The sequence below is a fragment of the Sceloporus undulatus genome, chromosome 1, assembly GCF_019175285.1.
Source record: "Sceloporus undulatus isolate JIND9_A2432 ecotype Alabama chromosome 1, SceUnd_v1.1, whole genome shotgun sequence".
In the NCBI taxonomy this organism is placed as follows: Eukaryota; Metazoa; Chordata; class Lepidosauria; order Squamata; family Phrynosomatidae; genus Sceloporus; species Sceloporus undulatus.
In genome coordinates, this window is record NC_056522.1 from 154,152,648 (window position 1) to 154,167,605 (window position 14,958).

A 14,958-nucleotide genomic window follows, 5' to 3' on the forward strand; every position below is an offset into this window, starting at 1 on the left:
CAGTTTTATAGAGGGAGTCACTGAGGAAGTTTCTCTTTGGTTGCTAGGGTTGAAAATGCCAATATTATATTTCCCACTCTGAGGTTTGTCCAAGACAGGTTTGGACAAAGTACTTCCCATCAGGCCACACATAGACACCAGCACTTGTGATCACCCCTTCGTTTTGATTTTAGAGGGCCCTTGCACACTCTAGGTGGCACATTTCAACCATGTTTTTAACCCCTCTGGCCTGTTTTAGCCCCAGAGAAGCTTGCTCCCTGTCAAAACTGGAAATAATATATGAATTTTATGTATCTAAGGACAAACTAAAAATCTGTAAACATGATCAAAAATACAAACCATCTTGCAGCAAGTAACCATTTTAATGGGGCATTTCTGCAAAATCCACTTATCTGTCTAAAAATGTTTTTGTAGCAATAGTTTTGGTTTTGGTTTTTTTGAACAAAAAAATTCTTTAAAATACTAAAATGAAAAAAAGATTTTAAATTAATCTAATCTCTTGTAATCTCACCCAGTGGGGAGATAAATTTTGAAATTTATTGCTCAATAATGCATTAAATTCAATTCAGCAGTGAAGGTTTACATTCTGATTCCCAGTTAGAATGCTCCTTCCTTCATAGTGGATCCATGGTCTCATCTCCAGTGCATGTCTTATGAAATATTGAGTCCCTGCTAAGGGTTGTTCTAGATAGTCAACTAGGTACATACTCAATTATATAAGATGCCTTTATATAAGATGCCTAAATTCCTTTCTAAATATAGGAGCTATAAGAAATCTTCAAGCCTTACCATCCATATCTCTGTTGTTGATTCTCGGGGTGTCTTCAATTCTCAGAATCTGTTTCACTGTTGCCATCATGCCGTACTCATTCCTAGTTAGAAAAAATCAAGCAAATATATTCAAACTGTAACTGTGTAGTGCTAATTTCAGCCATAGCTGTCACCTCCAACATTAGAAATGGCATAGATATGATAACATGCAACCTACTTGTATGAAGAAGGCAGGAACAAGTGTTTCTCAGTGCAGACTGCTGCAGAAACATGCCTTTTCTTCAGGTCAATTGTATATTGACAATGCTGCTTGCTACTTATCAGGGTGGATAATGGTGCATTCTGTAAACACAGTTGTGATTGAGTTAATTTTACAGTCAGCAATAGTGAAACAAAATACACTGCAGTCCAGCCTTAGAAAGAACCTTTTTTTCACTAGACCTAAAATTCTCTGCACATGGTACAAATGTCACCTGATAAATTTGAGGGGGACCTTTTCCATTTTCATCCTAAGAATGAAACAAGCTACAATATACCTTGTATCAGTGTTGCTTTTGTTTTAAAAGCATCACTCTTCAAAGACCTGAGGAGGAGTTATGTGTAACTTCAATGCTTGCATATCACATTGTGAGCCTTGTTTAATCATCATAATAAAGTTATTATTTTACCATTCTGGAGAGAATACTTATCAGAGTATATTGAAAAGTCAGCAGTCAAGCTTTACCTTTAGTGATGAATCTACTGGGAAATGGAGGGCATTAGAATTACACAATACACACAGTATATTTCTCATGCAATGTTCTTATCTACTTACCAAGCCTTTAATGAGGGCAATGGGACTAACGTAATCTCTGATGGGTATAAAGTTATCACAGGATTTCAGGTCTCTCCTGATCTCAATTTCTCCTGCAGTGACAGAACCACTCTTTCTGTTTTTGGCTTCAACTTCACTCTCACATTTTCCATACACAGTATCCTAAAAAGAGGAAAATATAAGTGACTTAAAATCATTGGGCATCTTGATAAAAGGGTTCCCTGATGACCTAAAGCTTAGCTTTCTCACTGGGAACAAGCACTTTTACTTGATCACTCAAGTACTACTGGCTTTCACTACACCAATGAAGGAGGGAGGAAATGATGAATACACTGCTCACTGCTTACCATAGTTAATGTCTGGGCATCCACTTCTGTCTCTGTTGGCACTATAAGAGCAGAGATGATGCCTCTTTTGATGTTGAGGATGTGTGTAGGTTCATCATCTTCAGGATACAGTTGGACTTTATTCCCATCCTTAAGACTGAATTTCAGCTCATATCTGCCCCAAACAAAGAAAGATGAGATTTACAGAAAGAAATATATATATATATATATATATATATATATATATATATATATATATATATATCTTAGATTTGATAGCTGTGAACTATAGCTCCCCACCATGTTCTTTCCCCCTAACTTTCAGGGAAGTTGAGGAAAGGCCACTTTGAGCTCAAAGCAAATTATTTTTCCTTTCCAAAATTACATTTGGACTTCAATAATTACTGTGAGAAACATAGTATGTTTTTTCATTGTGAGAACCAAGGGAGAAATATTTCAGCAATATACATAAAGCTATGAGCAAACTAAGCAGTTGTATGCATCACATAAAAGGATGATTTGTGTTGGCAAATTTTATATAGAAAAGTGAAATAAATGCACCTGCTCTGAATGTAGCATATACTCCATGGATGTGGGAGGGGAAATCCATAAGAACACTAAGGAATTAACATTTAGAATATCTTTGGAAACCACTATTTAGTATCTTTTACCATTACTATCACTATCTGTAGGTGGCATGAATTATGAAGTCATCCAACTAACAACAAAGATCTCAAGGAAAATTGATTTTGGATTAGTTTTCCTTACTTGGACATGGCCATGGCAAAGTCATCTGAGCTCCGTGATTTCTTCAGTAAGGTCTCTCCCTCAGGATTTATCCCAGACACCTCTCGGAGGGTACAGTGGCTTGTCTTTAGGTTGAAATTGCATAGCTGAGGGACTTCCAACTCAACCTGAAACAAACAGACAAATGTTAATTGACACATCAGTGTCCAGTCCTTGGATTTCTTTCTATAAATGAAATTAAATCTGAAGCTGAGTCAGGGGGACATATTAACCATTGGTTAAAACATAATATTCTCAGTCTCATAACCCTGTTGTTGTTGTTATTGCTGCTGTCATTGTTATTATATTTATTTATACCCCACTCTTTCCTCAAAAACAAAGATGGCTCACCAGTCTCAGCACACAAACATTAAAAATATAATTGATTTCTCAGTTAAAGTAAAACCACTAAAAAACATAACTATTAAAAAAGAAAAGGAAATTACAGCACATTATGCAAAGCCTTTCCCATTGAACAATCCATCTTTGAAGGTCTTCAAAACAGAGACCAGAAGATACTGAAGTTCACCAAAAGATTTTTCTTGAGTCCTATATGGGGAAAACAAGCATCTCTTCTTTTTTATTTTAGAGTGATCATTAGGGGACTGTCTAATGTGTATTAGCTGGGCCTTGGGAAGCATGGCTCAGACAAATGTAGCCCATGACAAATTAATTAGCAAATAAACCAGAATCTTGCAGTTCTGAAAGAGTGGGCTGGACATTCCACTTACACATTACTCCCCAAAAGTATATGCAACACCCCAAAGTAGAAAATACTGCACTATATTGGAGAAGGTTATGATCAGATACTGTGCACCTGTTTAGTCTGTTATATAGGTGATAATTGCTGATGGGCAACTCCAAGGCTCCTGCTCATTCTCCCTAAGGTGTTTTTTTTAATCTTTGGACTGGACCATCTAAAGGTTTGTTTTCTATAGAATAGAACAGATGGTATTCTTACACATATGAGAGAGAAAGGATGCTAAAGCTAGTCTGGGGATATACACAGAGAAGGAAATAAGTTGCCACTGGTAAATGGTGTGAAACACAGCTTGGCCAGGGAACTAAATGATGTAAAGAAATTTACATGCTAAATAAAGATTTAATAGAGATTCACAAGTGTTTTCTAGTGGAAATACTTTTACTGTTTATTTGTTAATCAAAACCCTATCAGACCCTACAACTAACTGAAGTCATCTAGTGGTGGATAATACCTTCCACATTGGTAGCATGGTAAATCTACTTATAGTTTCAGCCTGAATTTTAAAGCAACTAACCAAGGTTCTGAATCCTATCCCCAAAATAGCTTTAGTATCTTGGTCAGTTCTTTAAAGTGTATATTAAAACCTGGCTATGAAAGCCAGCAGCCCCACTTGTGCAAGGGCATTCATCAACTGCAAGGCAGTCAACTATCTAAAATTGTGTGTGTGTGTGTGTGTGTGTGTGTGTGTGTGTATGGCACTTCTTCCCATACTTCTCAAGGATGCAGATGAACCAGACTCAGATTTTAACTCCCTATTCACTAAATTATTATTTGCATATATTTTACAACAATGATGTAGCTATAGAACAGAGACAAACGAAATATGGTAGTATAATAAGGAATTGTCCATGTGCCTTTGTTCAGGTAATCACTTGCTATTCAATATGGCTTTGTTCCTTCCCTTTTCTTACCTTGCAGACAATTTTGGAGCCAGTGCGTGTATCTGCTGTTCCTGTCACCCCACTTGTGGTTTCTGCTTCATAGTGATAGACATATTTTCTGAGATGCTTAAACCTGGCTGTGTCTCCTAAAAGATATAAACATGGAAATATATTTGAATGTACAAATAATGTATCTCATATAAGATATAAACAAGAAAATATCTTTGAATGTTAATTTTTTAAAACATAATTTTGCTTCAGTTTTAAACACTGCAATATTAAAGGGAAATCTTGTGTACTATAGTTATTTATAAATTCAGAGATATTTTTATATGGGACGGGCATAGGCTTGCCATATCCCGCCTGGGGGCAGGACTTTCTTGGTTTGGGGCGGGTCCACATGGTCCTGCGCCGGTTTGCCCCTGCCGCCGGGTGGGATATGGCAAGCTGAGGGAGGCTTTCCCTTGCTGCTTGGGCTCTGCAGCCTGGGACCCAGGCGGCGAGGGAAAGCCTCCCTGAGAGAAGGATTCCCTCGCCGCTTGGGCTCCACTCCCCGCCGCAATCACAGCGAGGCCCGGGGCCCAGGCGGCAAGGGAAAGCCTTCTTCAGCGAGGCGCCTATTCAAATATAGAACACACCAAAAAAATGTGTCCTACATTTGAAAAGTTTGTCCTACATTTTTCCCTAGACGGGCAGCTATTTCCCTTACATGGATTCCCTTGAATGTGAAAATAAAGTATCACCCAGAATCATGACTGAATGTAGAGTTTTACCGTAATTATTTTTATTCATTACAAAAAACCATGTCCCATCCTATATCCAAAGGCCTTTGTTGTTGTTCTGACCCTTCAAGTTGTTTCTGACCTATGGCAATTCTAAGGCAAACCTATCATGGGGTTTCTGGGGCTGAGAGTGTGTGACTCACCCAAGGCCACCCAGTGGATTCTCATGGGTGAGCGGGCAATAGAACCCTGATCTATAGGGTTGTAGTTCAATGCTCAAACCACTACACCACACTGATTCTCTCAAAGATCTTATGGCAGAGTATAATAACAATCAATTATAACTATTTAAAAGGATTTAAACTTTCAAACAATAAAATATGATTTACAGTTTAAAACATATGAAATAACAGAATGAGTCAAAATAAGTTCAAACAGTTCAAAATGGGTAAACCCATTAGACTTTAAAGGTTTTAATATAAAGCCATTTTTAAATTTGAAACTGAAATGAAGTCAACATCAACACCAGGCAACTCTCCAAAGGGAGATAATTCCACAACTAGAGTACCACAACACAGAAAACTCTTCCCTACATCCTCACATTTGTGTTGGCTCCATTGGTGGGACCCAGAGGGATGCCCACAAGTAGATCTCTGTTTTTGGGGCAGGTGGTCTGAGGCAGACTTTGCCTATCAGTACATGTACATATATTTTTAATGGACTTGATAAGTCTTTATGTGTAAATATCTAGTTGGTATTCTTCTTAACACTCAAGGCAGACAGAAATCTGAACAAGAAAATAATTATCCCCCCCCCCTTTCTAGATTTTGTCCCTTTCAAAATTATGTTTGTTTGCAGGATATTTCATGCTACCAATCATATCCCTCCAGACTATGTTAGCTTGCAGGTCTCAGCACTTCTGTGTGGGCTAGGACTGCTCAGATTTGCAGTCCATATGATTTGCACCCTGAATTATTTCAATACTAACTCTAGAGTTCTAACCCAGATACTAGGTAATGGCATAATAATATATTTAAATGTATGATAGTCTTGATGATCTTTGAACTTATTCAGCCCTATATGTTTTGCACCTCCCAGAAAAACTGAAAGGAAGTCTAGATTAAGCATGATCAGATTAAGCATGATCAGAAATATATGAATTACCGAAATTGCAGTGTTGAAATTCAACTATTCTGAACCACATCATGCTTGTAATCCCCCAAACTTTTTTCCAGGGTCCATTTACACTACATAATTATAGTGCTAATTCAACTGCCATGGCTACAGCCCACACAATCATGGGGTTTGTAGTTTGGTGAGGCACTGTCTAGCTGAGAATTCTACAAACCCCTTCCTAAATCCCAGAATTGTGTAGTAGGGAACCATGACAGTTGAAGTGAAATAACAGCACTATGTTTTTGTAGTATGAATGGCTTTGCCATCAGTGTCAAAAGCAAAAGAAGACTGGAATAAATGTCAAAGAATTTTTAAAGAAAAGAATTATAAGAGTACCAGTTGGAATGTCATTCTTTGCAGACTGTTTATTTACATGCATATTAGACCTAAACCACCCCCTTTGTGCATTATCAATACAACTACAACCATAAACTGTAAAGTAAATCCAGAGTAAAATAGTGAAATTAAAACAACACTTGAATTGCATATTTCATAGAAAAAGGGCAAATCATACCGAGAGTAATATTTAATGTTAAATGTGGGAGATTATCAGAAGGTGGGGGGGGGAGCCATGAGTAAAAGGCATACTTCCAGCAAAGTCATGCAATCGCGCTGAAGATTTCATCGTGCTTATCCAAGACTTAATCCATGAAGATCCAGGAATGCTCCAGCAACAAACCATTCGCAGGTAAGTCCCAGGAATAGTTTGTTGATGAAGCATGCCTGGATCTTCATGGGTTAAGTCCTGGATAAGCGTGACGTCTGTAAATCTTCAGCACAATCACACAACTTTGCTGGGAATATGCCTTTTTTCTTCCCTGACTTTCCGCCGACTGATAATCTCCATAGTGATTAAAAGGATAATTAACTTGTATTTGATTATGATTTCCTTTACTGCATTTTTTGTTGTGAGGGTTAAGCTTTTTAATTTGCATGTCGCAGTTTACTTCACTTTTTAAATATGATGTTTCTGTCTCTGTTATATCTATAGATTTCTTATTCTATTCCCTAGAGTGGTGGCCCATCTATACAAGATATTCAGAGAAGAATCCTAATACACTCATCTCTCCATATTTGTGGATTTGATATTTGCAGATTTGATTATTCACGGATTTGATTAATATGTTCTCTTTGGGAATATCTAGGTCCTCCAGTGCAACTCTATGGTCAACTTTAACTAAAAGTTGCATCGAAAGACTTAGAGATTCCTAGCGAGACCATTCCACTAGCCCTTTGTAGCTCCTCCAGTGCAGTTCTATAGTCAGTGTCTGCTGGACATTGACCACAGAGTTGTGCTGGAGGACCTAGAGATGCCTAGAGAGGTGTCCACTCAGGTCAAAACATGGTGTTTTTGTTGTTTGCGGTTTTTCCATTTTCACGGGGGGCTTGTGCCTCTAACCCTAGAAAATATAAAGGGACAAGTGTAATTGCTCCCTGATGCCAAAGTAGCAACCCAAACAAGGCTTAGTTACAGCTAAGAACTTCATTTAACACAAACATATCTATAGCCAGAGAGTGCAGAAACAAAGCTGGTATTTCATTTTAGTCTTAATGTCATGGGGTCTGCAAGCTGTCAAACACAACCCCACTGTCCTCAACATAGTGAATGGAATGTTTTTTTTAACAGGGAGACCTCTTGCTGTTTTACAATTTAATATGCCGGGGTTTTATGAACATTAACAATCTGCTAGCTTGTTTTCAAATTGTGTCCTTGTATTTTGGTTGTACATAAATTTGACTTTGTAGTAAAAAAATCATATTTTATAAAGCAAAGTACCCATAGCAGTAGTAGCCTATTTTACTGTTCTTGGTCTAAAGCCAATGTTATACTAACACACAGCTGTTACTGTGATAAAACACCTCTCTCCCTGTCCCAGCCTTCCATATGACCAAACTGTGGCTCTGAAGGTTTTCCCAGATCTCTGAAGCAAATTTTGAGGACTGTATGTTGATGCAGTGGTTTGAGTGTTGGACTACAACTCTGAAGAGCAGGAGTCAAATCCTTGTTTAGCCATGAAACTCACTGGGTGACCTTGGGCAAATCACACTCTCTCAGCCTCATAGGATGTCAATGTTAAATCCTCTCTTAAGAAATTTGCCAAGAAAACCCCATGATAAGGTCACCTTAGGGTCGCCATAAGTCGGAAAAGACTTGAAGCAATACAACAACAACAACAAATGGTGGCTGCAGTAGAGAACAATACAATTATCCTTATTGGACATTGATCCTTGATTTCTTGATTTTCTTTGACCTCACAACAACTCTTTCATCTATATTATAGATGAAGCAGGAAGACAGCAACAAGGGAATCTATTGTCTTCCGGATGCTGAACATCAATTCCCATCAGCCCCATTCAGCATGGCCTACAGTGCAGGATGCTGGGAGCTGTTCTTTACCAACTTCTGCAGGGCCAGTTTTCACCTCTCTAGATGGAGAGGCTAATATGTTGGACCAGATTTGTTAGATCCTGATTCAGATACCACTCAACTATGAAAATCACTGGCTCATCTTGGACCAGTGAACATTTCTGCCTAATCTACCCCACAGTGTTGCTGTAATGATAAAATTAGGAGAGAAACAAAGGGGTAGTCCTCAGAAAAGGCATAGGATACATATTAAAATACATTTCATGAGGTAACCATTTTTCATTGTTATGCCCATGAAATAATACGTAGATGGGAAATAAATAGTGAATACATGCTGGAATGCACCAAACAATTGCAGCCCTATCCTGCAGCTTCTGGGTGTACTCCTGACCTTCCCATACAAATCAAATGTTAGATTTTCTCTTCACATTTTATGTGTTTTGTTCACGGCCAGTCTCAACTTCTGGTAAGATGTGAGTTGGTCCTGAGTGAGGATTTGAACATGGATCCTATCAGTGGTGGCTGGTGGCTTCCACATCAATGGGTGATAAATCTGTTTCAGATCAATCTAAAGGAGTTATCAAAAGTGATAACCCTATTTTGGTGATGGGCTTTAGCATCCTGGCATAGAGGGCTCCACTCACTTCTGGATCCACTCACAGCCATATATTACAACAAGCACACAGGTTTTTTTTTATTTGCTCATTGCCTCAGGGGCCCTTTTGGTCTGGCAGGAGATACAGAAATGCTTAAATAAATAAAATAAGTTACTAAGGGCCCCACATCGGAGATGGTTGAACTTTAAGCTTCTTAGTCCATATCTAAACCTACATGAACCAAACCAATTTACTAGCATTAGTTTAAGCCAAATTGGTGTTTAAACATATCCAGTCAATAGAGGTCTATAGGATCTGTGTGAATCTTATCGGATAATGTTTGTTTCCGGAAGAAGACAACACATGATTCTTTGTATATGTAAATGACAATGCAGCTTTTGCTATATTCATTAGTCCATTACTTTTCCCACAACTGTTATCTACCAAATTTATTCCTCTGACTGATTAAATCTGGATTTCACACTTGAGTGGTTATAAAGACAAATATGCAGGAAATATAAGATAAAACTGAGGATGTCAGCAAAATGGTAAGGGCTTCGAGCTGGGTTTTTTAAAAAAGCGACATAGTCAGGTTTGTCTGCAGATGGTGCTAAAGCTCTGTATTCAGGGCAATATTGTTTATCAGGGGACAGAGAGCAAAACACCAACTCACTGGATACTTTGACCCTCCTTATGAACATTCCTGATTGCTCAGTTGGATACATGAACATCATGTATCCAGCTGAGCAATCAGGAACAAACAAACCATTTTGCAAAGATTGCTCAAAAACACTTCCTGATCCTTTTCTCTGCATGTTAATAGGTCATCCCACCTGTATTTTATTTTCAAGGCAATTCTGTATTTACATATATTAATGATTCCCAAAGGAGACCCAAACCATTCCAGACTCTTGCAGCAAAACCAGCGATGAATCCTGTGGCACTTTAAAGGTATGTGTGTGTCGGAAAGTTAGGGAGAAGGGGGAGAGTGTGCAAAGGGACGTATTACTGAAAATACTGGTGTGCTTGGTAGTAAGGAAGAGAGGTAGGGAGAGATTCTGACTTTTTGTACGCATAGGCTGCATCCACACTGCAGAGATAATCCAGTTTGATACCACAGCTCTCTGGCAGCAGAGATGATTAAATGCCTCATAGAACTACAAATCCCAGAATTCCACAGCATTGAGCCATGACAGTTAAAATGATGTCAAACTGGATTATTTCTGCAGTATGAATGCAACCATAGAAGTCAAAGCTGACAATTAAATTAATGACTTTAAAGTACTGGATTGGCCGTTTAATGCTTTTTTGAAGTTTTGTACCACACGATAGCAATAGCAATAGCAAGTACATTTTATACTGCTTTTCAGTGCACTTAAGCACTCCCTAATAATAATAATAATAATAATAATAATAATAATAATTTAGCTATTTTGTTTTTGCTTGTATTATAGATCACTTTGAGTCGCATTTTGGGAGAAAGGTAGGATAGCAAATGAATAAATAAATTAGATAAAAAATATAAAAAAATCAGAGTTCTGACTGCACTTTCAATCATTTAAAAAATTGTTCTGATACTGACAGCATTCGCTTGAGAGTGTCAACAACAAACTGAGTTTCATACATGAGTCATCCAGACCCATGCTTTATGTAAAAGCTACTCACTATTTTTTCTGATCCTCAATGGCAAAGGGTGCCTGGGTGTATGAAGGTTTCAAAAATATCACCCATTGTGAGATTTTTTCACATTTGGGGACTTAAAATGAATAAATTTGTGTAAAGGACACTGTTGAGTGGGATATTTCTTGTTGTTATTCTAAACCAACATTTTAATGCAGAACATGGCAAGTTCTGCCCCTCAGATTTTTTTTAACAGATATACTTTTCAATTAAAAAAATAATCCTTTCCAGAGGGAAACAACTTTCAAAATGTAGAACATTAAAAAGTAACACAAGACAGTGAACCAGAATACCAGAACACCAAAGTGTATACCAAAACCAGAATCATTGCACTTAACAACCATGTATGAAGCTTCAGTTCATCTTGTAGTTCATAAACATAAAGCATTTTTGCTTGAGTTAGAATTCCAGAATATATCCCATCATTTTTCATCATCTCTTAGAAGAAGGGATCTGGAGTTCATACAGATACATATACAGGGTTGTTTCCCCCCCACTCAGCAGCCTGGGAAAATGAACTCCATAGCACACACCAGCTTCACAATGCATTTAGGATACCAAGTAGCTTGGTGATTAAAAATCCTGCTTGAGAATCAGTGCTGACCCTCTTCATGGTGATCATCCAGTTCTTCATTGTTAAATCCAAATGCATACATATACTCATAGACAATAGGCCTTTGGGAGATAAAACAGCTTTGTTGTTGTATGCCTTCAAGTCATTTCTGACTTATGGCGACCCTAAGACAACTCTATCAAGTGGTTTCCTTGGCAAGATTTGGTTCAGAGGAGGTTTGCCTTCCCCTGAAGCATGTGACTTGCCCAAGTGGGTTTCATGGCTGAGCAGGGAATGACCACATTGGCTCTCTAAGGAAATCAAATAATAAATATGAAATTTGTTGTCTCCTGCCATTAAAAAAACCAAAACAAAACAAGGTTCTTCAACCTTGAAATACAGATTAAAGAGGGAAAATGATTGTTTGGGCTAATATCACTAGTCTCCAGCCAATTAACCCCTTCCAAAAGTAACTTCTTTTTCAACACAATCTCTCCAGGTTTGATCACAAGCAAAATGCAATGGGTGTGCTTCCACAGTGGATTGATTATACAGTGATGGGCATCTGTAAGGACACATTGAAATCTGGCACCATGAAGTCACTGACAAGATGGTTTAAGTAACTGTAAAGAGTGAAAAAGAAAACAGATGGAAAGACTTACTTGAACAAAGCGGATTTGTATTTTCAGCACCATCGTCTTCTGTAAAATAAAATTGAAATGGAATTAGTTTCACATTTTGTAGCATGTCTATAAACAAATGCTATTTATATAGAATTAGGGAACATATTTAGAAACAACATCACCATAAACATGGTTATGGCAATACTACGTTTTGGACTTAAGACAGATTTTGAGAATGCACCACAGTAACATATGGACATTTACAGCTTCTTTTTTCATACTGCCAGATGACAGAGAAGAATGATCATAAGTGATAGATGTCTTCCCAAACTGGGCTACACTGGGATAACAAGAAAATACTCCCAGAGGGTAAATTGTGCATAATCAAACATCCAATAAATAAGCCTTTTGATGTAGTTGTACAGTTCCAATTTCTGTTCTATGCTAGCTAAATAAACAGTAGCCCTTTTGTTAATACACAGTGTATTAGACTTTAGAGTCCTACTGCAACAACCCATTTGAATGGGAATGTTAGTTTACATAATTTGTGTGTTGAGATAAGGCTGCTTTGGACTCTGTTTTTGTTTTTTGTCTTTTGCTAACAACTGGAGAATCTCTTGTGCTTGTGAATGATAACACTTAACACAGAGAGGCACAGACAAACAAGAAGAGCAGCTTCATACATGGCTGGTAAATGAATTTATTACAGAGAATCTTAGCCAATATCTGTACTCCTTCAAAGGCACAGCATTCTGCTTCAGGCTAGTTAAAACCATTGCTTATAAAGGATGAGAGGGTTGCTAAAATATTTGTCTTGGGGGAATGTTGCTCTAATAAGTAGTTGTATGTAATTCACCATATGCTTCTCTGATTAAATTATTAAAGGTATCTATTTGTTCAGTACTATATAAATAACATATATATACATGCATATGTATATGTATTTATACAGTCAGTCCATGCCATACACGGGTTCCTTTATGCAGCTTTCAGCTTACACTGAAGCCATTGTACAATTAAATGAATGGCCGTGCCACATGCATGCACCCTATTGTTTTCAATGGGGCGCAAGCATACGTGGTTTTCCCTACGCGGGGGGAGGGTCCGGAATGGATCCCCCACATAAGGGGAGAGCTGACTGTATATAGGAACTGCACAAGGCCATTTGATTTGTAATTGGATTAGTGCTAGGAGTTGGGCATTGGAAGCAGCTTATGTCAATTAACCATCATCATCAAGTATAAAAGGACACTGAAGTCAGAGGCAACTAAACTAAACCTATTTTGTTCCAAACAATACACTTGCATCCCGATACTAACAAAATAATCCTTACATTTATGCTCAGAAGTAAACAGCACTAAATATTCTGAGTAAATTCTCATAGTATGAAAATCCTCCTTGGGTAGGTCACACTCTCTCAACCTTGGAGAAAGGCAAAGACAAACCCCCTCTGAACAAATCTTGCCAAGCAACTCTGTAATAGGTTTGCTTTATGGTCAACATAAGTCACAAATGACTGAAAGGCACACAACAATCAATATGGGGAGTTAGAGTATTCTGAACCCCAATAAAATTTGCTTGAAATCACTGACTTAAACTGAACTGACTCTGATTCTACAAATTTCACACACCTTTTACTATGCTTTGACTGTGGTGGGATTCAACTCTGTAACTGGCACCATTTTTATTTATTTATTTATTTGCCCACTACTGACTCTGGACTTAAACTCATTGACTGCAAAAGGCTGTAAGTGTCCACAAGACAGGATAGCTTCATGGTATAGGAAATGTTCTAGTCAATACATACAGTGAAGTCATAGGTTTTAAAATGTTTTATGGACCTATCATTCAAAAGAAAATGCATACCACAAATAGCACTATCATTCAAAAGAAAATGCATACCACAAATAGCAATTGAAACTCCAAGGTTTGAAAAAATATACACAACAAGAAGTGTGTGTGTGCTCTTCAACAAACAGCTCATCAAACACTATCTGAAAAACTGCTCTCTCGCAGCTGATCAAACCTCATCACAGCTGACCACTTAAGTCATTTAACCTCAGTCTTCCAATTCAAGATGCAGCTACCCTCCAGGTAGACAAAGGACACAGAGAGGATGTGAAGAACATCATTAAGCACACAGAGGATGTGAAATAGATTAACCATGAAGTGGTGCAGTGTATGTGTGTGTATGATCTGAGTAGATCCATTCTCGACTGAATAGGTAACACAGATCCTCATGGCAACCACTACCACCATCGTCACCCACTGAAACAATTCTATTAGCCATACTCTTCCCTCTATAACTGATTTAGATTGAACAATGTAATATACTATACTAGAGACTTTACTCATGTAATGAGGGGTGGAATTCCTATGGACCTTCTCCCTGCATCCCAAAGCATGCACCAAGGTGAGTCGCAACTTACGTGTCCAGGCACCACTACTCAGCAGCAGGAGCAGCCAAAGCTGCGAGGGGCCCATGTTGAGCAAGGGTACCCTTTGCCTGCTCTGCCCTCTCCTCCTTTCCTCATTCAATGTCAAAGAGAGACTGAGCGTTCTTACTTGGACGTGCCTTTAAATAGTCCCTGAGAAAGAAGCTGAGCCAAACGGTTTAGAAAGTTCAGAGCAAATTACAAAAAGTCCAAAGGTTAGAGTCCTCTAGGATCCTCCTCACTGCAATAGCCACAGAATTCTTGTCGGGGCTAATTCAAGTGGCAGAGGAGTGAGGACGGCACGAAGAGGCAAAACATTCCTCTGAGATTTGTGCTTCTTTTTGATATGCAAGATTTGATGTCACAGCCTTTCACATACATGCACATACAATGGTATTATCTGTACCAAAAGACCTTATACTTTAGTGAGAAAGCCTATGCTGTATGTCAGGAACCTCACTGGA

The 14,958-nt window shown here is 38.2% G+C and overlaps 1 protein-coding gene and 1 long non-coding RNA gene across 2 annotated transcripts in view; one reads left to right on the forward strand and one right to left on the reverse strand.

Annotated features, from left to right (window-relative positions):
• The window catches only part of APOB (apolipoprotein B), a 53,705-nt gene extending 39,090 nt beyond the window's left edge, over positions 1 to 14,615 (reverse strand). The window contains 8 exon segments of the mRNA XM_042479692.1: positions 790 to 872; positions 989 to 1,113; positions 1,586 to 1,747; positions 1,933 to 2,086; positions 2,680 to 2,825; positions 4,372 to 4,487; positions 12,099 to 12,137; positions 14,489 to 14,615. Of these exon segments, the coding sequence (XP_042335626.1) occupies positions 790 to 872; positions 989 to 1,113; positions 1,586 to 1,747; positions 1,933 to 2,086; positions 2,680 to 2,825; positions 4,372 to 4,487; positions 12,099 to 12,137; positions 14,489 to 14,543 (880 nt within the window). The 5' untranslated portion in view covers positions 14,544 to 14,615.
• On the forward strand, positions 9,920 to 12,161 carry LOC121936960. The gene is made up of 2 exons (XR_006105060.1): positions 9,920 to 10,154; positions 11,936 to 12,161. It is a non-coding gene; the product is annotated as an uncharacterized LOC121936960 (long non-coding RNA).
• Positions 14,616 to 14,958: the final 343 nt, after the last annotated feature.